The 23,823-nt window shown below is 37.0% G+C and overlaps 1 protein-coding gene across 9 annotated transcripts in view; it reads left to right on the top strand.

Annotated features, from left to right (window-relative positions):
- The window catches only part of LOC106085555 (neprilysin-1), an 81,158-nt gene that overhangs the window by 38,202 nt on the left and 19,133 nt on the right, over nucleotides 1-23,823 (top strand). For 8 of the 9 annotated variants that reach the window (XM_013249866.2, XM_013249861.2, XM_059367539.1 and 5 more), the window contains one exon: nucleotides 8,948-10,102. In XM_013249866.2, coding sequence (XP_013105320.1) covers nucleotides 9,493-10,102 — 610 coding nt within the window. In that variant the 5' untranslated portion in view covers nucleotides 8,948-9,492. The remainder of the gene's footprint in view (nucleotides 1-8,947; nucleotides 10,103-23,823) is intronic. The other variant, XM_013249860.2, reaches the window with a different exon arrangement.

Raw genomic sequence — 23,823 nt, 5'->3', positions numbered from 1 at the left:
GTGTATTGTTTTGACTTCCAACAACTGTATCAATTATGGTATACATCACTTCATATCCTGAAATAGCCGCCATATAAACCGATCTCCCGATTAAAATTCTTGGGTTTCTAGAGGGCGCAATTCTTATCTAATATGGTTGAAATTTTGCATATGTCTTGGTATGACTTTTGTATGTTTTGGTATGACTTTCAACAACTGTTCCAAGTATGGTTTAAATCGGTATATAAACTGATATAGCTGCCATATAAACCGATCTCCCAGTTTGACTTTTTGAGCCTCTGGATGGGGGCAATTTTTACTCGATTTGCCTGAAGTTTTGGAGGTGGTGTTTTTCTATATGAAAGTATCGTTCAAAGATCTTGACAAATGCGATCCATGGTGGAGGGTATATAAGATTCCGCCCGGCCGAACTTGGCACGCTTTTACTGGTTTTACATTAACACTCTTTTAGGGGGTGTGAGTCGAGCTAATGACCATGAGAATAAATATCACCAGTATAAAGGATTTTATTGACTACTGAAAAGAGTTTGACAGACAACAGCCGGATTTAATTAGAAACAACACACCATTGGTAGATGTTTGGCAGCATTATCATTACACTCTCATGTTCATGACTCTCTTAAAGGGGCACACATCTATGTATTGCAGTTAATTGTGTTTCCTAAGACTAACCGCAACCCCTTAGGGTTGGCGAGTTTCCACTTGGCTGAGGCAAATGCTAAATCCTTCGTTGAGAAGCAATCTAAATGAGCAAAACAACAAATGTGGGCATTTAAATAGTCATGACTTATATTAATAAAACCGGTTAAGGTTCCATTCCACACATATATCATTTCTGAAGAGAAGAAAGACATTTCTCTTAGGTCAAAGAGTTGTTTAAACTCCAGAGAGACTTTTACGAGTTTTTTTTTTTTTTTGCTGAGCTAATCTCACAATCTTATAAAATGTCATTTTAAGTATAAGAAGTTCTTGTGACTGGTAACAAGTTAAAGCAGCAATTCATATAAAGTGTAAGCTGGGGACAGGTGACAAAGTTAGCGGAATTCAATATTCGCACCCATAGCTCTTGAATGTGCTACTTTAGTGGCCACTAATGTCATGCATATATGTATTATTGCATGAGCATTTAATTAAAATCTAATGAATTTGTCATTCCTGTTCTTTTTCTCTGTTATTCCATGTACAGGCCAATAATAAACTTGTGGTTGTGTGCAAAGTTGTTATTGCATTTTTAATAGCATTCCTGGGAAAACACTTTAAGCCATACTGTGCCACCAAAGGCAATTACCCCAAAGAATACAAAGCAATTATGGAACTTTGCCTGCAAAGTGCAAAGCCAACTAGCATAGGCAGAGTACGAAAAGAGAGAGCACCAACAAAAGGGCAGCAAAGGAGTATTAGAGAGAGTTTCCATACCAAGGACCTGCTGCTGCATATGGCGTATGCTATTGTTGTTCTAGCACTTAAATAATAACATTAACTACAGTGTAGTATAAAATTGTTAATAGATTTGTTCATTAATTTAATTACCTTTGTTGCAAATGGTGGCTAATTGTGTACTCCACACTACAACTTGTCAGATGTGAGTTACTTACTATTCCCCATGGCAAACTAAACTAAAAACATGTTGACCATGTGGACGTGAGTGCTTTGTTTAAGCTTCTCCAGCATCGAGTATGTCTATTAAATTGAGATTTTTTAAGGCTTTTTCTTAACGATTTTGGATAAGTTGTGATGCGACTTGTGTGAGTGATTGACATTTTGGGGGCTCAACAAACAGCTAATGAATGCTATGACGCATAGTGGTTCAGGATTGTTTTTTACCCGCATAAAAATTTGTAACTTTTGCATCGAGCTAGATTTTTATACCCTCCACCATAGCATGGGGGTATACTAATTTCGTCATTCTGTTTGTAACACCTCGAAATATGGGTCTGAGACCCCGTAAAGTATATAAATTTTTGATCGTCATGTCATTTTAAGTTGATCTAGCCATGTCCGTCCGTCTGTCGAAGGAGTAAAGCTAGCCGCTTGAAATTTAGCACAAATACTTTTTATTAGTGTAGGTCGGTTGGGATTGTAAATGGGCCAAATCGGTCCATGTTTTGATATAGCTGTCGTATGAACCGATCTTGGGTCTTGACTTCTTGAGCCTCTAGAGGGCACAATTTTTTGTCCGATTTGAATGAAATTTTGCACGTGGTGTTTTGGTATCACTTCCAACAGCTGAGTTATGATTCGGTTCATAATCTGGTATGGCTGTTATATAAACCGATCTTGGATCTTGACTTCTTGAGCCAATAGAGCGCGCAATTCTCATCCGATTTGGCTGAAATTTTGCATGAGGTGTTTTGTTACGACTTTAAATATCTGTGCCAAGTATGGCGCAAATCGGTATATAACCTGATATAGCTGCCATATAAACAGATCTGGGATCTTGACTTCTTAAGCCTATAGAGGGCGCAATTGTCATCTGATTGGGCAGAAATTTTGTACAACGGCTTCTCTCATGACCTTCAACATACTTGTCTAATATGGTCTGAATCGATCAATAGCTTGATACAGCTCCCATATAAACCTATCTCCCGATTTTGCTTCTTGAGCCCCTACAAGGCGCGATTCTTACCCGAATGAACTGAAATATTACACAATGACTTCTACAATGTTTAGCATCCATTTATGGTCCGAATCGGACTATAACTTGTTTAATCTTTTTTTTTCAAAAGATAACACCTGACGCTTTCTTTTAGTTTTAAAATCATTAAAATCGATTCAGTAGCTATTGAGAAGTTTTAGGTCAATGTTGAACTTGGAAATAATTCTGGAATATTTGAACGGATAAATTTATGTGCACGAAAATTTACATAGTCAATGTAGATGTATTTTCCATTAAGTATGGGGACCCTAGTAGGTTCAGAAGTTGATGCATGGGGCTTAAAAGTTGGTCACATTGAGTATGTCAAATTTTGCACAAATACTTCCTATTAGTTAAAATGGGATATATCTGCCATATAAACCAATCGCGGATCTTAACTTCTTGAGCCTCTAGAGGGCGCAATTATTTTTCGATATAGCTGAAATTTTGCATGAAATGTTTTGTTACAACTTCCAACAACTGTGCCGAGTATGGTCCAAATCGGTTCAAAACCAGAATATATAAACCGATCTTGGATCTTAATTTCCTGACCCGCTAGAGGGCGCTATCATTATCTGATGTGGCTGAAATTTTGCATGAAGTGTTTTATTATTTACTTTCAACAACTGTGCCAAGTATGGTCGAAATCGGTTCATAACCTGATATAGCTCCCATATAAACCGATCTCGGAGCTTGACTTCTTGAGCCGCTAGAGGGCGCATTTATTACCTTATTTGGCTGAAATTTTCCATGAAGTGTTTTAGTTTTTTACTTTCAACAACTGTGCCAAGTATGGTCGAAATCGGTTCATAACCTGATATAGCTTCCATATAAACCGATCTCGGAATTTGACTTCTTGAGCCGCTAGAGGGCGTAATTATTACCTGATTTGGCTGAAATTTTCCATGAAGTGTTTTGTTTTTTTACTTGCAACAACTGTGCCAAGTATGGTCGGTTCATAACCTGATATAGCTCCCACATAAACCTATCTCGGAACTTGACTTCTTGAGCCGCTAGAGAGCGCAATTATTTTTATGACTGGCTTCAAATCCCATCGTAAACATTAGATAAATTTTCAGTAGTGGTTATCCTCTTACTTATGTTGGCTACATTTGTGGTATCCTTCCAAGAAATGTCGCTATGCGGCAAGCCGTTCAGCCTCGGCGTAAAAAAAGGAGGCCCCTTATCATTGAGCTTAAATATTATGAAGAAAGTTAAGTGTGAACTTTCTTTCTAAATAAAATCTTACCTGGCAGAAAGTGGCAGCGCACTTTCATTTACCAAAAGCGTTGCAAAGAAATCTACTACAAACCCTAACGACCAATGTAAGAAATGATTGCCTTTAACCTAGAGAGGGGAGGGACATATAAAAGAAAGACCAAGTAATGTTTTTAGACGAGTATTGGTTTTTCTCCTTGCTTTGATGTGATATGGTTTGGTCGACTGCCGCTGCTGAAAGGCCGATATTTTAGAGAACCACAAAGTAAAATTGCAAGCAATAATGCCAAGTTACAATATATAATTTACAGAAGTGGGAAGAGTTAGTACTAATCGGGTCAGTTCTTAATTTATTGTTCAACAAAGTTTAAAGACTGCGCTCTATGATATGAGACAAGTATACCCTACTCCGTAATGGAATGTTCATGGGAGATTTATTAGTAAGTAGTTTTGTTTTGACTTCCAACAACTGTGCCAAATATGGTCTAAATCGGTTCACAACCTGATATAGCTCCCATATAAATCGATCTGCCGATTATACTTCTTGAGCCTCTAAGGGCGCAATTATTATCCGATTTGGCAGAAATTTTGAACAATGAATTCCACAGCCAAACCAAGTATAGCCCCAATCGGTTTATAACTTGATATAGCTGCAATAGCATAGCAATTCTTATCCATTATCCTTTGTTTGCCGATAAAGAGATAGCGGACAAAGAACTTGACAAATGCGATCTATGGTGGAGGGTGTATAAGATTCGGCCCGGCCGAACTTAGCACACTTTACTTGTTCCAATAGTCTACATATATTAAAAGACGGTCATACGGTGGTTAATAAACTATTAGGAAAAAAATCAAAATTTAAAAAAAAAATCTTTTTTTTTCTTTTGAAAAAAAATCTTTTTTTTTTTTGGAAAAAAAAATCTTTTTTTTTTTTTGGAAAAAAAAATCTTTTTTTTTTTTGGAAAAAAAATTTTTTCAAAGCAAATTTTTTATAAATTTTTTAATTTTTTGTTTAATTAAGATAGTTTTATTTACCAAATCATGACCTTACTTTAATAGGTAAAAACAATGAAAAGAAGTTAAAAAAGCATTAAGTTCGACCGGGCCGAACTATAAATACCCACCACCTTAGGCATATATGTAAACCACCTTTCGTCATAATCCGGTGAAAAATGCACTCAAAGCAGCTATATCGAAATATGGTCCGATTTGGACCAAATTCGTCACGGCCATTGAGTGGTCTGAGTGGTCATGCCAGCTACATACAAATCTTAACTGATCTGAGCCAAATTAAAAAAGGATGTCGAAGGGCTTAACACAACTAACAGTCCCAAACTTTGGTAAAATCTGGATCGATCTTAACCAAATTTAAAAATGATGGCGAAGGATTTAAGTCAACTCACAGCCGCAAATTTCAGCGAAATCATGCACTTTTTATGGGGCCAAAACCTTAAATCGAGAGATCGATCCATATGGCAGCTGAATCCAAATCTGACCGATCTGGGCCAAATTGAAGAAGGAAGTCGAGTGGCCTAACACAACTCACTGTCTCGAATTTCAGTGAAATAGAACAATAAATGCGCTTTTCATCGGACGATAGATCGGTCTATATGGCAGTTATATCCAAATATGGCACCATGAGCCAAAAAAAAAATTTTTTTCAAAATTTTTTTCAATTCTCTGTAAAATTTTTATCATAATTCGTAATTTAGTTATTTTTCGGAAATTTTAAGTTGTGAAGCGTACAACAAACAAAAAAAATTAACTCCAACACCTTATAAAAAAGTTATGGATATTCCACACATCTATATATTTTTAGAACTCTATCTTTTGCAAAAAGGATCATGACCATCGGTCTGTAAATGCCCATTTGGCAGCGCTTCAAAATTTTAAATGCTTGAGGTGACCTACCTTCACGCCCCATGTCAATCCCTTCAAATTTTGCATAAATATTGGAAACCATCTCCACATTCACTGTGTCAAGTTTCGTATAGATATTCTAATCCGTTCAAATGTTATAGAATTATTCCAAGGATTTTTCGACTGTAGGACATGTTCTCCAAACACTTCTTAAATCCAATTCCTTTTTACATTTTTTGCCTCTACGGGCTACCAAACTTTTTTGAATTATGTTAAGGGGTATTCGAAGAGCGTATTTTGAAAATATGGGGAGGGTTATTTTGGGTACATTTTTTTTTATTTGCCATCAAAGTTGAAAAATAGTGAAAAATGGATACTTTTTTAATAGTGAAGAAATCATTTTTTATACCCACCACCGTAGGATAGGGGGTACATTCATCTAGTCATTCCGTTTGCAACACATAGAAATGTCAATGTCCGACCCTACAAAGTATATATATTTCGGATCGTCGTAAAATTCTAAGACGATTTAACGATGTCCGTGTGTCTGTCCGCCTATCCGTCTGTCTGTTGTAATCACTCTACAGCCTTCACCAATTGAGATATTGAGCTGAAATTTGACACAGATACGTCTTTTTGATGCACGCTGGTTAAGTTCTTGAACGGGCCAAATCGGTCCATATATAGACCGATCTACCGATAAAGGGTCTAATGCCCGTAAAAACTTATTTATCATCCTATTTTGCTGAAATTTTAAACAGTTAGTAGTTTAAAGCTTCCCGACAACTGACCCAAATATGGCTCAGATCAGACTATATTTAGATATAGCTCCCATATACACCGATCTCCCGATAAAGGGTCTGAAGGACATAAAAGCTTTATTTATTACCCGATTTTGATGAAATTTGCAACAGTGGATCAGTTTAAGCCTCCCGACATCTGACTTAAATATCGATTAAATCGGTCCATATTTAGGGATAGCTGCCATATAGACCGATCTCCCGATAAAGGGTCTGAAGCCCATAAAAGCTTTATTTATTAACTGATTTCGCAGAAATTTAAAACTGTAGGTTATTTTAAGCCTCCCGACATCTGATGTAAATATTGTTTGGATCGGTTTTCATATACACCGATCTGCCGATAAGGGTCTGAATTTATTACCCGATTTCACTGAAATTTTAATCAGTGAGTAAGTTAAGACCTCCTTACATCCGACCTAAATATGGTTCTGATCGGACTATATTTAGATATAGCTGCCATATAGACCGATCTGCCGATAAGGGGACTAAAGCCCAAAATAAATAAAGCTTTTATTATATGTTACCCGATTTTGCTAAAATTTGAAACAGTGAGTTTTTCTGAGTTTCACTATATCCGACCTTAACATGGTTCAGATCGGTTTATAATTGGATATATCTACCAAAAATACCAATACTATGTTCTACAAAATTGAATAGTGACATATGTATTCAATGTCCGTGCCGAATTTTGGGTGCTTAAGTTATGCAATTTTCACCGGATTGTGAAGAAATTAGGGTTTACATATATACCCGAGGTGGTGGGTATCCAAAGTTCGGCCTGGTCGAACTTAATGTCTTTTTACTTGTTTTTATTATTCTTAACTTATTATACTATTCACAATGTATTCTTCCATAGACAAAACAAAAAATGAGAATCCCTTAACTAGTTTTCGAGATATAACACTTGAAATGAGACCAAAATAGCTAAAAATGGTGTGTCGTTTTTTTTTAACCCAAAAACGGTCAACTTGGAACGACGGTATCTGTTTGTTTATTTTGTCGACTTACTCTTGCCCAATGTGTTTTAGGTAGGAGATAATTAGGATAAAACACCAATTAAACCCTATTGGAGGACATAGGCCATCCACGGAGATGCATTTGTCCAGCAGGAAATACTACAAAACACAAAATCGGTTTCCATAGATCTTATTTTCAGAATTATTTGTTTATGAGTTTTTGCTCTTTATAAAATTGCAAAATTTTTATAGCCTCTACTATAGGATGGGGGTATACTAACATTCTTGACCGTCGTGACATTTTATGTCGATCTGGCCATGTCCGTCCATCTGTCGAAAGCACGCTAACTTTCGAAGGAGTGAAGAAGCTAGCCTCTTGAAATTTTGCACAAATACTTCTTATTAGTGTAGGTCGGTTGGGATTGTAAATAGGCCATATCGCTCCATGTTTTGATATAGCTGCCATATAAATCGATCTTGGGTCTTGACTTCTTGAGCCTCTAGAAGGCGCAATTCTTATCAGATTGTGTTTTGCTATGAGCCTCTAAAGTGCGCAATTCTTATCCGATTGGAATGAAATGTTGAACGACGTGTTTTGCAATGGTTTCCAACTACTGATATAGCTGCCATATAAACTGATCTAGACTTCTTGAGCCTCTAGAGCTCGCAATTATTATCCGATTTGCCTGAAATTTTGTACGACGGGTCCTCTAATGACCATCAACATACGTATTTATTAAGGTCTGAATCGGTTTATAGCCTGATACAGCCCCCATATAAATCGATCTCTCTATTTTACTTCTTGAGCCCCCAACGGGCGCAATTCTTATTCGAATTGGCTGACATTTTACACATATAGTTTAATTGTGGTCCGAACCGGACCATATCTTGATATCGCTCTAGAATTGGCTGACATTTTACACATATAATTTAATTGTGGTCCGAACCGGACCATATCTTGATATCGCTCCAATAGCAGAGCAAATCTTTTCTTTCATCCTTTTTTTGCCTAAGAAGAGATGCCGGGAAAAGAACTCGACAAATGCGATCCATGGTGGAGGGTATATAAGATTAGATTAGCACGCTTTTACTTGTTACAACTCAATTTTCCTCCAAAATAGACTTGCCTCGCCTTTGACAAAAATAATTTGTTCAGCCATTATCTTTCAACCACAACATAAGCAAGAAAATCGAATTGGCATAAATTGAGTTAACATGGTTCTACGTCATATATATTTTAGGGAATATTCCCAATCATCGTTGGCTAATATATTGAAATATTTATTATTACTGACAAAAGAAATGTTGCACCTAAAAATATTAAAATTTCTCTATCTACATTTTATCACTTAAATATTCATATGCGTCACTGAAACAAATACAGAGTTAAACAAAAGCAAATAACCGTTATAAATTACCAAACAAAAATTTAACAACAAAAACGCTACAGTTTCAAATAATCACCTTTATCACAACAGTGCGTAGAGACAGCAGATAGAAACAACAGACAGACAGACACATATACATATAGAGTAAAAAGTGAATACCAATCGGAAGAAAGAATCAGTCAAAAGTGAAGACTCCACAGTTATGAATTTGACCAACACAAAATCGTTTCAAATAAATTCCAACGAAATTTTTGTGAAAATTACCAAATTATTTAAGACAAAATTGAAAATTAATTAATAAAAGTACAACTCTGATACAACAAAAAAAAGATCTCCTACAGCATCGCTAGTTGTCACACGAAAATGCATTTTCCAAAATGAACAATGAGAGGTGTTAATTAGCTACTGCAGATTTTAAGGGATTTGTGCCCGGCAGTTCTCCGAATTCTGCATGTCTGTGTAAAAGAACAATCAACACACGAAACCACCAAACCACTTCGGTGGAAGCAGCAGAACAGCAGCAACAGCAACAGCATTGAGTACGTGACAAAAAGACCATCTAAACCCCAAACAAATCAAAAATCCGCTGCAAAAAAAAAAACATTGGAATTGTGGTGAAGGCGAAAAGAGGAACGATGCCAGCGGAAAACAATAAACTCATAAACAATGGCTATCTGCGAACGCCGTATGTCACCAAGAACAATGGCCATGGTGCTGGTAGTCCTTCCAGCAAACAACAGCAGCAGCAACAACAACAACAACAACAAATCATCGATGTTGATAGTGATGGTGTAGGCATTACTGACATCGAGGCAACCTTGCACAATCTCTCACAGAAGGAGGATGCAAGTGCATCATCGGTGATTTCACCATTGCTGGGCGGGGAGAACAAATCCGATTTATCCGTTAACGAAGTTATGCATCAATCATCAACGCCGCCTCAATGTGCCAACAATGTGGGTCACATCAAACATCCAACTGTGGTTTTCCTGGGAACCGACAGTGGAGGCGGTGGCGGTGGCAGTCGCACCACACTGCAGTGTAATGCTCCCTCAGCGTATGCCCATTCGCCACAAAGCGATTTATTGCTCAAGGAGCCATCACTGCGATGCCGTCTTCTGGTGTTGGCTGTGGCCTTGACAGTTTTGGGCGCTGCCATCGGAGCGATGGCTATATATTTTGCTGGTAGTTATCGCTGTCAAACGAGCCATAACATAGATAATAACCAGAACTCCAATATCACAGGTGAGTGGTTCACAAGCAAACCCCTATCTACTCTATCTACCTATCTATCTCTTCCTTTCTCTGCGTATATCAGCCAGTTGTTTTATTGTTTTGCCGCTATTCTATTAACATACATTGAGGAGCAAAATTTTAGACACTCGATAATCAGCATTTTTAATTAAGAGTATTTGTTAAGCACCGCCATTCTAATGCTACTTATCTTATATTTAAAATTTAATTTGTGTTTGTTTGTTTGTTCCGTATAGACTCAAAAACGGCTGAACCGATTACCTTGAAATTTTCACAGATTGTGTAGATTCGTCTGGAAAGAAACATAGGCTATATAATTTTTTGATATCGGGAGGGGGGCGGACCCTCCCCCATAGCTTGATGAAACTATAATGAAAGGCATTTGAGAGCAGATAGCGAATATGACATTATTCTTTGTGTCTAAGAATCTAGGTAGTGCTTCGCCTCCAATAGGTTATTTGACCTATTAAATTAATGGGTAATCAAGTAATTGATTTTTTTGAGTAGAGTGCGTCATTCAAATTTGTGCTCAAGTTGCGCACAACCCCTCATATAAACGCCCTCCACCAAACGGCTGTATACACCAATCATGACAATATGGGGTTAAATTGAAGGTTTAAGGTTATGAATTGCGAATCTTGCTCTTTATTCTGCTCATATATCTAGCGGACCATCTCACCCTAAAACAATCGATAAATTATAATGACAGGGCACTGTGCGATTTAACTAATGTGTGGAGACACAAATAAGTGTAGGCCGCCATAGCCCCGAAATTGTGATAGCAGGAGTTGCAAAACGTAACGTTAAGGTTGCAACCATGTTTAGCTCATAGATAGACAAGACCAAACGAAGTGTTGCTGGGCAACATTTTTTTGTTCAAAAGTTTTACATGCTTTAATAGTAAGAACTATTGCCACCACACTGGCAAATTAGTTCTTTAACATAGAAAATCGTTTAATATGATAAATTTATTTGATTTAAAAAAGACTATATGATGACCATTTAATAGGTGGTATGATAGTCATTCATAGACAACCACCACATGATGATCCAAGCGAGTAGCACTAACGTTTAAATTAGCGCCATTCATTGGCTGTCTTCGATTGGATTCAGTTATTTGGAGAAGCAATCTTAAACAGAGAGGGCAGAATAGTCAAAATTAATCATCATGCTGGATGATGTTATGACAACCTATTGGTCCTTTGAATAAAGAAAAATAAAATATGGGAATTTCGTTGCGGTTGTTTGAGGTATTATTTTTTAACTTCCCCACCCAAGGCGGTGTTTAAAGTAGTTTAATTGCCAAATCTTTGTCAAAGAAAAAAAAAAAAGATATAAAAACAAAAAATTTGCAGAAAAATCTGTTTAGTTAAAAACTTGGTACCGAAATCTAAGGTGGGGTGGCTAGGAGGACCGCCCACCCCCAAACGTGTTTATAGACCAATCACTACAATATGGGACTCAAAGGTATTTGAGAGTAAAATACGAAACTGATATCCAATTGTGGAACTAAGTATTTCGTGAGTCACCCCATCCCCATAAAACCCCTCAAATCGGGCATATTTACCGAACATGGCAATATGCAAATGAAAAATCTTTGGGAATAGAGCACGAAATTGACTTTCACTTTTGGGACCAAGTCTCTGGGGGTGCACCTCACCCCAACAAGGATTTTTACTGACGATTGCAATGTGGGGTTTAAATAAGAGGTATTTGAGTGTAGAACAAGTAAAAAGGCATTAATTTCGGCCGGGCCGAACTTTGGATACCCACCACCTCGGGTATAAATGTAAACCCCCTTTCGTCATAATCCGATGAAATTTGAATAACTTATGCACCCAAATTCGGCACGGACATTGAGTGGTCTTATAATTATAAGTCATTGTTGAATTTGTATTTCAAATTTCAACAAAATCGGATAATAAATAAAGCTTTTATGAGCTTAAGACTCTTAACCGGCATATCGGTCTATATGATAGCTATATCTAAATACAGTCCTATATTTATACCCACCACCGAAGGATGGTGGTATATTCATTTTGTCATTCCGTTTGCAACACATCGAAATATCCATTGCCGACCCTATAAAGTATATATATTCTTGATCATCGTGAAAATCTAAGACGATCTAGACATGTCCGTCCGTCTGTCTGTTGAAATCACGCTACAGTCTTCGAAAATAGAGATATTGAGCTGAAACTTTGAACAGATTATTTTTTTGTCCATAAGCAGGTTATGTTCGAAGATGGGCTATATCGGACTATATCTTGATATAGCCCCCATATAGACCGATCCGCCGATTTAGGGTCTTAGGCCCATAAATGCCACATTTATTATCCGATTTTGCTGAAATTTGGGACAGTGAGTTATGTTAGGCCCCTCGACATCCTTCGTCAATTTGGCCCAGATCGGTCAGGATTTGGATATAGCTGTCATATTGACCGATCCTCCGATTTGGGGTCTTAGGCCCATAAAAGCCACATTTATTATCCGATTTTGCTGAAATTTGGGACAGTGAGTTGTGTTAGGCTCCTCGACATCCTTCGTCAATTTGGCCCAGATCGGTCCAGATTTGGATATAGCGCCATATAGACCGATCCTCCCATTTAGGGTCTTAGGCCCATAAAAGCCACATATTTTATCCGATTTTGCTGAAATTTGGGACTGTGAGTTGTGTTAGGCCCTTCAAGATCCTCCGTCAATTTGGCCCAGATCGGTCCACATTTGGATATAGCTGTCATATAGACCGATACTTCGATTTAGGGTCTTGGGCCCATAAAAGCCACATTTATTATTTGATTTTTCTGAAATTTGGGACAGTGAGTTGTAATAAGCCCTTCGACATCCTTCGTCAATTTGGCCTAGATCGGTTTAGACCGATCCCCTTATTTAGGATTTTAGGCCCATAAAAGCCACATTTATTACCCGATTTCACTGAAATTTTACACAGTGACTTATGCTAAGCATTTCGACATCCGTGTAGTACATGGTTCAAATCGGTTTACTTTTAGATATAGCTACTTAAAAGACCAATATTTTGTTATACACAATTGAACAATGACTTGTACTTATTAGCATTTGGTCCAAATCGGAACATATTTCGATATAGCTGCTATGGGGCATAAGGTATGCATTTTTCACCGGATTTTGACGAAAGGTGGTTTACATATATACCCGAGGTGGTGGAAACTTAACGCCTTCTTACTTGTTTTACCATATTTGGGTCAGATGTCGAGAGGCCTAAAAGTACTCACTGTTTTAAATTACAGTGAAATTGATGATTCAGACCCTTTATCGGGAGATCGGTCTATATGGCAGCTTTATCTAAATATAGTCCGATCCAAATTTAGGGCGGATGTCGGGAGACCTATTGTAAAACTAACAACTGTTTCAAATTTCAGCGAAATCGGATAATAAATAGGGCTTTTGTGGGCTTCAGACTCTTTATCAGGAGATCGGCCTATAGGGCAACTATATCTAAATATAGTCCGATCTGAACCATATTTGGGTCAGATGTTCGTAGGCGTAAAAGTACTCACTGTTTTAAATTTCAACAAAATCGGATAAAAAACAAAGCCTTTATGGGCTTCAGACCCTTTATCGGCAGATCAGTCTATATGGCAGCTATATCTAAATAAAGTCCGATCTGAACTATATTTGGGTCCTATGTTAGGGGGCCTAAAACTAGTCACTATTTCAAATTTCAGCAAAAACCGGTTAAAAATTAAAGCTTTTATGGGCTTCAGACCCTTTATCCGGAGATCGGTCTATATGACAGATATATCTAAATATAGTCCGATCTGAAACCATATTTATGTTCAACGTTGAGAGGCTTGAAACTACTCACTGTTTCAAATTTCAACGAAATCGGTTAAAAATAAAGTTTTTATGGGCTTCAGACCCTTTATCGGGAGATCGGCTCAATGTCTCAATTTTTGAAGCCTGTAGAGTGATTATAAAAGACGGACGGACAGACACGGACATCGTTAAATCGTCTTAGAATTTTACGACTATCCGAAATAATATAATTTGTTGGGTAGGAAATTGATATTTCGATGTGTTGCGGAATGACTAAATGAATATAGGCAGACATTTCCAAATGTAGAGTACTCCTCTCCAACATAGTATTATCGAGCGCAGCAGAGCGGGCCGGGCTCAGCTAGGTCTGTATAATTACAAATCGAGCGTTTAAAAAAATGCCTTTTGCACGTTTTAAAATTTATTAAAGATAAAAACAGACTGATTATTCTAAACGTAGCGATACTGATTTGAAAATTATCTAGAAACAAAATAAAAAAAAAAACTTTATTAAAGAAGAAAATTTTAACGAAATTTTTTCCAGATTGATTTTTTTAAGATTTTATCATTATCATTAAATTCCATTAAACTGACAGATTTTCAGATTAACTCATTTCGTTTCTTTAAAAAATTTAGTTATACTTTTGCCAATCAAATCATGATTTCTAAGAGCAGTTGGTAAACATATTTGCTTTTTAGCCTTTAATCAGATATAAGCTCTTTGCGTTTTGGTTTTTGTTTTTGTTTTTTTTATTTTTTGACAAGAACTAAATAACATACGTATATATCAATTGTTGATATCGTTTATTAAATATTTACCAATAATACCAGCAGCACCAACCAAATTAAATGACTATCAATGCTGCCTCGGCAGCTTGTCTATCCATCATTTTTGGAGGTACTTCATACTCATTTGTTCTTAGCGGCATTATCATCGTCACTTCATCATGGGGGTGGCATGTCAAGAAATTAAGAAAATGATAACATTCCGGCAATTAGCACACAAAACAATCCAAATGAACTTTAATACAGACATGCTTACACTTGGACATGTGTTTACTAGAGTGTGTACATTTTGCGAGTGCCAAGCAGGAGTGTATTAAATCACAAATTTTAATATGTTTATATCTAACACAACAGGATATTCTGGGAAAAAGTTGGTTAGATTAGGTTGAAAAGAGGGTGTAGATATTAATCCGCCCCATGCCACTATGGACATACGCCTACGCCAGTAATCGATTTGTTGTGCGCTCTAAAATTTTTAAGTTAGTTTTTTTTTTTTTGTTTCATTGACTTTCAAGTCGAGCCTAATGACCAAGCGAATGCAACATCCAAAGGAGAGATTGATAATTGAGTCTTGAAGGAAAGCAATTGCCAGTTCCTCAGACAAGGCAGGATACATGTCACCCCACTGGTGGATGCGTTTCGTTAATTGAGTTTCATTATCTCATCGGCACCATCGTGAACTATGTCCGTCCCTCTGACCGGCCTACAGTTCACAGCTTGTTGTTCGAAGTACTTATAGTTGAGATCATAAGCACAAATCCTATGTGAAATCTCAACTACTATTACCAGACTGTTCGCTGTAAGCTTTTTCACTGAGCAATATCTCTTCAGACAGACTTCAACTCCCCTCTATGGCTTTTGCATTCATTTTATTCCCATGTCTACGAGGCAAACCTGCCGCCTGCCGACGTCAAACATGACCACGACGTATGTGGTGGATTTTGTTTAGGAGACGAGCTTTTCGTCTTCCATTTAGAAACAACATTCGCTTGGTCATTAAGCTCGACTTCAAAGACAATGAAACAAAAAATTGACTCGCATGACCGGCCGTTAAAAGCCAAACAGATGAAAAAGATGATTTTTAAGTTAGTAATTCTGTGCTACTTACAAAATCCTTAATTGTTTTCCATGCCACGCCCCTAACTTGGTTCATGTCTGGTATTGTGTCCCCACCTTAGTGCTGGTATCTGTTAGACACGAAAGTCGGACAATGACAAAGGAAATGCTCCGACATCTCATCATCTTCCCCGCATGCCCTACACATGCTGTCACTTGCCCACATGCTGTTACATAAGTGAGCTCGTAGTCCTATGTATCCCGTTATGATACCAATAGCTATTGAGTTGCCCAAAAAGTAATTGCGGATTTTTTAAAATAAAACTTAGAATGAACTTTAATCAAATATACTTTTTTTTACACTTTTCTTTCTAAAGCAAGCTAAAAGTAACAGCTGATAACTGACAGAAGAAAGAATACAATTACAGAGTCATAAGCTGTGAAAAAATTTGTCAACGCCGACTATATGAAAAATCCGCAATTACTTTTTGGGCAACCCAATATATTAACCTCCTTCTTACTTCCTTTCATTAATATCCTTGTCTTCTCACGATCTGGATCCCCCAATAGGATTTTCGCCGTTCTACCAACCGCTTCACTGTTCCACAGTGTTGCATGCGCATTCATCGCCCACGCCCTTAACTCGGACTTCGTCGACCCGAAAGGCTTCGGGTTAACCAAGTTTATTGATGGCAGTCCTCTGGTCTTCACCGCCAGATAGTCTGCCCTTTCATACCCCTGTAACTCCGTCAGAGCCCGACACCCAAACGATGCGAATTTTACCATCCTCGGAGAAGGTGTTAATCTCCTTCTTAGACTCCAAGACTGTTCGTGACCTTACCGTCCTGGTTGTTATAACCCTTATAACAATTTTACTGTCGGTAAAGATGTTCACACTTGGCGTCCTCGCGTTAGCACCACACCACCTCAAGCGTTCCGTGATCGCCCGGATCTCCGCCTGTATGACCGTATTACGGCAGTCTAAAACAGGCAGTCAGGCAGTCTAAAACAGATCTCAGTCCCTGGGTTCTCAATGTAGACCCCCAGGCCCACTCTGTCCTCTAGCTTTGATTCATCCGTGTAACATGATCTTTCAGATGGCAGTACTGGGGTTCCGTCAATTCAAGATTGTGCCGCTGGTAGCAGTGCCTCGCACCCGACCTCAAGGTTCATCTCAGGTATTCGATCGGAAACCTTTTCCCTTCCTTTCAGGTTTCCTAATGGGCGTGGTCCTCATCGCTCCGCCTTGTCTTGGCATAGGCGGAGCGATGAGGACCATGCCCACTAGGGCACTGGAGACTATTCTAGATATCTATCCCATTGACATACAGATAAAGTGTGAGGCAGCCACTGCGGTTATGAGATTTAAGGCGATGGGAGAATGGATTGAAGATGGGAGCAGCTCATACCATCGCGGTATAATCGAGGCGACGATAGAAAACCTGGAAGGAAGGCAGGAGGTTTCCGAGAAAGTAAGTCTTCAGGAAAATTTAATATTTTTCTGTTGATAGAAAAAATCTAAAATAATTTGGCCTTAGAGAAAATTCAATAATAATGTTGTTATTAGAGAAAATTTCATCATTAAAAGAGAGCTTCATTCACATTTTGCGATACTTTAATTGAAATTTTGACTTAAGGGAAAATTTTACTTAAATTTTGTGGCAAGAGAAAATTTTATCGAAAGTTTCTTAAAAAAAAAAATCATTCAAATTATGTCTCCTGGGAATTTTTCAATAAAATTTTGTGTTTACAAAAATTTTACAAAAAAAACCCTTTGAAATTTGGCGTTTGGAAAGCACTTTCACTAAGATTTTCTCTTCAGAGAAATTTTCATTTTAAATTTAACTGACATTTTGTTTATAGGGAATATTTTACAGAAATTTTGGATAAAAAAAAATTCACTGAAATGTTGTCTCAAGTGAAATATTTATTGAAATTTTGCATCTAAGGAAAATTTCACTGAAATTTTGTTTATCACGAAAATTTTGTTTTTAGGGAAAATTTTGTCTGTAATGAAAATTTCACTGAATTTTTATCTTTAAAGAATATTTTATTGATATTTTGTTTAAAGAGAAAATTTTACTGAAAATTTTGTCTGTAATGAAAATTTTACTGAATTTTTATCTTTAAATAAAGTGTGTTGTTTGCGTAGTGTTAACACAAAAATAATAGGCTGCATCGAGCTGAGTCGGCGAGCTGAAGATGGTTGGACTATGATGTTTCGGAGCTGGTCGAGTGCGTGTGTGTAGATTTCCGATGTTTTCAAAATTTTAACATGGTGTCGATGTTATTCCTCGTGACTAACATGTAAGACGGTATGTGAATGTTTCGATGGCATTCCTGTTTTGGCTCAGACTTATGCTGACTCATTTCGGGTTATGCCTATTTCTGACGGTTACTGAATGACGTGTTGCTACGGGATGGTGCTTGCATCATAAGGTGACCAGTCTGGGACTGTCTGGAGTTCAACTGGTAGTAGTTGGACTACGTGGTCCAACCACTCCCGTGGTACCACGTGAGTCAGGAGCCCCTGGAACTTCGGTTCCAGCCTGACTATTGGTGAGGCCCCAGTTGGTAGCAACGTGGTGGCTTTGGTTTAACACCTAAAATCGCATTTCGATAGTACTCTGCTCCTGACCAAGGGGGAGGACACGTCCAGACAAAGTGAACTCGAATTGGTACTCATGCTGGCTTCGGCTATGTATGGAGGCGTTGGTAGACGCATCGTTTCCACCCGGGGTTAAGAGCCCTGCAGGATTAAGCCATCGTGGCAGGAGCCTGCATAAAAAACCATTTGGACTTATGCAGGATATAGACATAATTGTCAAGCGGATTACGAAGGCTCTGAATGACTCGCTTGTGTCAGCATGTTCCAGTGCCAAGCCAAGGGTTGTTCTAAGGAAGGACTGCAGAAAACTCCTCAACAGAGCGAAAGCCACAAGAGCGCCATACGATTGGGACATCTATAAGGCAGAGATAAAAAAAATTAAAAAGGCGAGCCGAGAAAGGCTCAAAACAAATTCTGGGTGGAATTCTGTAGCTCCGTGGAGGACACATCTGGGAGCTCTAGGGTAAGGAAGATTCTATCACGAGACCTATTACAATAGGGTATATTCAGAATTCAGAGAATATATGGACAATGTCTGGTGAGGAAACACTAGAACTTCTCGGGAAATTCTCCAACGGACAACGTGGCGCCAGAAGAGGTTGTAACTGGTATGCATTCGTCGGAGGTTATTGGGGAAATTGTGTCTGAGCCTAAAATCCTTTGGGTGATAAGAAGTTTCGACTTCTTTAAGTCGTCAGGCCCTGATAATGTATCACCGGTTAAATTACAAGCTGTGTCTGATAGACTGGTTCCTGAGCTTAGGGAGATATACTCTGCTTGTATCAGCATGTCATTTTTACCAGTGGGATGGAGGGACACGAAGGTAATTTTCATTCCGAAAGCAGGAAAACCTTACCACACGAAGGAAACTTTCACTAGAATTTTGTCCTTAGAGAAAATTTCACTAAAATTTTACAGAAATTTCGTTTTTAGAAAAAATTTCACTAAAATTGTTTCATTGGACAAAATTTTACTGAAGATTTGTCTGAAGGGAAAATTAAGCTAAAATTTTGAGAATAAGAGAATATTTCACTGAAAACTTATTTTTAGGGAAATTTCTTTAAAAATTTCGTTATAAGGAAAATTTCAATGAAGTTGTGTCTTTGGGGAGAATTTTACTTTGACGAAAATTGCACTGAAGTTTGATGAAAATTTTGCTATGAGGAAAATTTTACTAATTTTGTTTTTTTTAATGGAAATTTCATTAAAATTTTGAATTTAAAAAATTTCAGTGAAATTTTGTCTTTGTTGAAAATTTACTCCAATTTTTTTTTAGGAAAAATTTAATTCAAATTTTGTCTTTAGGGACAATTTCATTCAAATGTTTTCTTTAGGAAAAAGTTCACTTAAATTTAGTTTTTAGGGAAAATTTCACGGACATTTTGTCAATGGCGAAAATGAACTGAAATTTTATCATTTGAAAAAATGATGTAAATTTATTGTGTTTAAAAAAAATTTTACCGAAATTTTGCCTAAAAAATCATAAGAAATTTGTGTTTCGAAAAAATCTCATTTGTTTTATTTTTGGAAAATTTTATTGAATTTTTGCTTTTAGAGAACATTTCTTTGACATTTGTCTTCAGGGAAAACTTTGCCAAATTTTCTGTGCTTTTAGATGTACTCCTTAGGTTATTTTGGCTCTCAATGCCTTATTTCATAGGTGGCTTAATTCTTAAACACATCATTTACTGAGAGTTGTAAGTCTCCATTTGCAATTCCATCATAATCATCGCCATCATCATCAGCAAACTACAAACCATTAAGAATAATAAAAGGACGTGAGATGTTAGTTGAAACTCAGAGATTTACAGTGTCCCATTAATGTAGAGATGTTTTGATTGCTATCTTTTACTATCATCCCACTCATACTCAAATGAGATTTTTGTCATCTTATTCCCGCCAACTGTAACTAACAACAACAACTTGAATAAAACAACCAAGAGAAGGAAAAACAATTTCCTTTATTTTGTGTGCCACCAGAAGCAACAGGCAGCCGGGACAAGTTTTCAACATTTTCCATTTCCTTTTTTGTCATACAGCACAACACAACACAATGGCCTACTCATACATGCATGAGCAATCACACCGCACACACACACACACACACACAAGCACACTCACTCAGTCAGTCAGTCAGTCATTTGTAAATACATTTGTATATTCCAGTTTTTATGTTGGTAGTAGGTGGTGTTGTTTTTATAGATATCCCTAATGGTTATGACACACAAATCGTTTAAGCCGTTTATGAGGCCATATAAGTCCTTATTTGTATGTGATTTTGTGTAGCAGCATGAATGTATGCGTATGTGATGTTTTCTGTAAATTTTCTTTTGAATTAACTTTGAAATAGTCACTTGACGACTTTTCTGATATATCCCTCATATGTGTTGGTATTTTGAGGATTCTTAGAATTTCCTTAATATGTTGTTCGTCATGGTACGTAAGCAAATGTGTAGCAACGAAAACCCTACATAATAACCAAAAAACCACAAGAGTTTCTAAATAATTTCAAAGTATGTGGAATATGAAAATTGAAACTCATTATTGAGGGTTTTTGAAGAAGTAGAAGAAATTTCTAAATTTCTAAATTTAGCTAGAATGGTCAATTGAACTTGCTGAAGAGGATGTCGTTGCTGTCAGCTGGGGTTTAAGTGCTTTGTTGACGTCAATAAGCTTGTTATTGCACGTTCGAATATAATTTTCTCAGAAAAATTCTTTTTTTTTAAGAAATAAAATTGTCTTTAAGAAATTTTTTTTGAAATTAAAAAAATATGTGTAAATTTGATTGTCATTGAGAATTTTGACAAATTTTTATTTTTATAGAAAATGTTGCCAAAAATTTAATTTTTAATACAAAATATAACGGAAATGAAATTTTTCAAAAAAAAAAAAAAATACAAATTTTCACTAAATTATATTTCGAATTAAATAATTTAGTCGAGTTTTGATTTTAAGATATCATAATTCAGTTATTATATTTTTTTTAATTTTCTGAAAATTTTTTTATTTTTTTTTTTACCTTGTAATTTAATTTTTATTAAACACAAGCTGAACCGGGCCCGCTCCGCTGCGCCTTCTTTTACTTTATATGGAGCAAAATTTTCCTTTGGATATTTACGTCGACAATTAAAGAGCTACTATGCAACGAAAATAATATATCGCTTGGCAATATAAGTATCTTTATCTGAATCCCATATGATCTTTATTGGTCTACGAATTTAAGTTTGGATGAGATGTACTCCATTCTTTCATTCATTTCATTTCAGCCCGATATTCTCATGATGTCTGATTTAGGGGTATTTTCGGAGGTGAGGTGGTCCCCTAGTCCTACATTTGGATATCAAATTCGTATTCTACACCCAAATACCTTTATTTGAGCCCCATATTGCGATGGTCAATAAAAAATTGCTGTTTGTGGGGTATTTTGGGAAAGGGGGGAAAGGACCCCCAGAAAATTGGTCCCGAAAGTGGGTATCAATTCTTGCTCTACCCCCCGATACCTTTCATTTAAGCTCCACATTGACATGGTCAATAAATATGCCTTATTTAGGAGTGTTTTGGGGATTAGGGTGGTCTCCCAAACACTAAGCCCGGAAAATATATCAGCAACTTGCTCTATTCTCATATATCAATATATCATTTATTTGAATCCCATATTGCCGTTGGCCTCAAAATTGGATTGGACTCCTTATTGCAAAAGTCAGCAAATATGTACGGTTTGGGGTATTGGCCCTTAAAACTATTGGGTTGCCCAAAAAGTAATTGCGGATTTTTCATATAGTCGGCGTTGACAAATTTTTCACAGCTTGTGACTCTGTAATTGCATTCTTTCTTCTGTCAGTTATCAGCTGTTACTTTTAGCTTGCTTTAGAAAAAAAGTGTAAAAAAAAGTATATTTGATTAAAGTTCATTCTAAGTTTTATTTAAAATTCATTTACTTTCTTTTAAAAAATCCGCAATTACTTTTTGGGCAACCCAATATTAATATTTAGTTACACTCTCTTTAAGGCCCAAATTGTCTTGGTGATCAAATACGTCTTATTTGGGGGTTGTTATGGTGGTGGGACATCCTCTAGAAAGTTGGTCCCTAATGTTGATATCAGATACGTGGTCTACTGCCAAATACCTTTAATTTGAGCCCCATATTTCCATAGTCGGCAAACATGACCGGCTTGGGATGAGCGGCCACTCAGTAAGTTGGACTTGAAAATATATATCGGATTCGTGTTCTACTCTAGAAACCCTCTTATTTGAGCCTCATATTGCAAAAGTCAGCACATACTTCCTATTTGGGTGGTTTTGTGGGGGTGGGGTGGCCCCATAGACTTTTTTCCCGAATATTCATATCAGATTCGTGCTATACTCCCAAAGACCTTTCATTTGAGCCCCATATTGCTATGGTCGTAAATTTGTCCCCTTTGGGATATGTTTATGGAGAGAGGCGGCCCCCAAACACTTGGTCTCATATTTGGATATCAGATTCTAATTCTACTTTCAAATACCTTTTATTTAAGCCCCATATTCCCATGATCAGTAAATAAGTCCTGTTTGGGGGGTGTTTTGGGGAAGGGGTGGACTTACAGAAACGTGGTCCCATATTTGGATATTAGATTCCTATTCTACTCGCAAATACCTTTCATTTGAGTCCCATACTTCCATGGTCGGTAAATATGTCCAATTTAGGGGTGTTTTGGGGATTGGGATGGTCCCCCTAACACTTGGTCCGACAATTGGATATCAGATACGTTTTTTTTTTTTTATCCTAAATACCTTTCATTTGAGTCCCATATTGTCGTGATTGGTCTAAATATATGCTTGGTAGGTTTTAGGGTGGGGCGGCTTCCTTAGGTATCCTATCCGAAATTTGGATACCAAATTTTTATTTTAGGATACTATATGAGAGCACACAAAATTTCGCTTAAATCGCACCTCCCATCTCCGAGATCTGGCGTTTTTGAAAATTAAAGTAAGGGGGAGAGTCCGCCCCCCCTTCGGATATCAAAAAATGTAGTACCCTATTTTCACCAAGGGATCATTATGCACCATCTGCGAAAAATTTCAAGAAAATCGCTTCAGCCGTTTCTGAGTCTATAAGGAACACACATACAAACAAACACAAATTGATTTTTATATGTAAGATAATGCAACTCCACCTTCTAAAAAATTGTTCGTATGTATGAATATTTCAAATTAGTCTGGCGCAATCAAATAGTATATTCCCCACCAATTTTATCGATGATTTATTCACAGACACGAACCTTGTTAGTGAAAGTAACTGCACCAGTGATTGGAGTGACATAAATTTTATTCAACAATTCATTAAGAGATAATAAATATTTCACTGTGTGTTGTACATCATTCTAGCACTTAAAATAAAATTGTTAGCAATTCCGAAAATTATGTCCTAGTTTATTTAATACGGCGAACTTTGTCATCACGTTTTATTTGGGCATGAGATGGCAAT

This window comes from Stomoxys calcitrans, chromosome 4 (assembly GCF_963082655.1).
Source record: "Stomoxys calcitrans chromosome 4, idStoCalc2.1, whole genome shotgun sequence".
Lineage (NCBI taxonomy): Eukaryota > Metazoa > Arthropoda > Insecta > Diptera > Muscidae > Stomoxys > Stomoxys calcitrans.
Note: the sequence above shows the minus strand (reverse complement) of the source record. Positions and strands in the feature narration are given on the sequence as shown.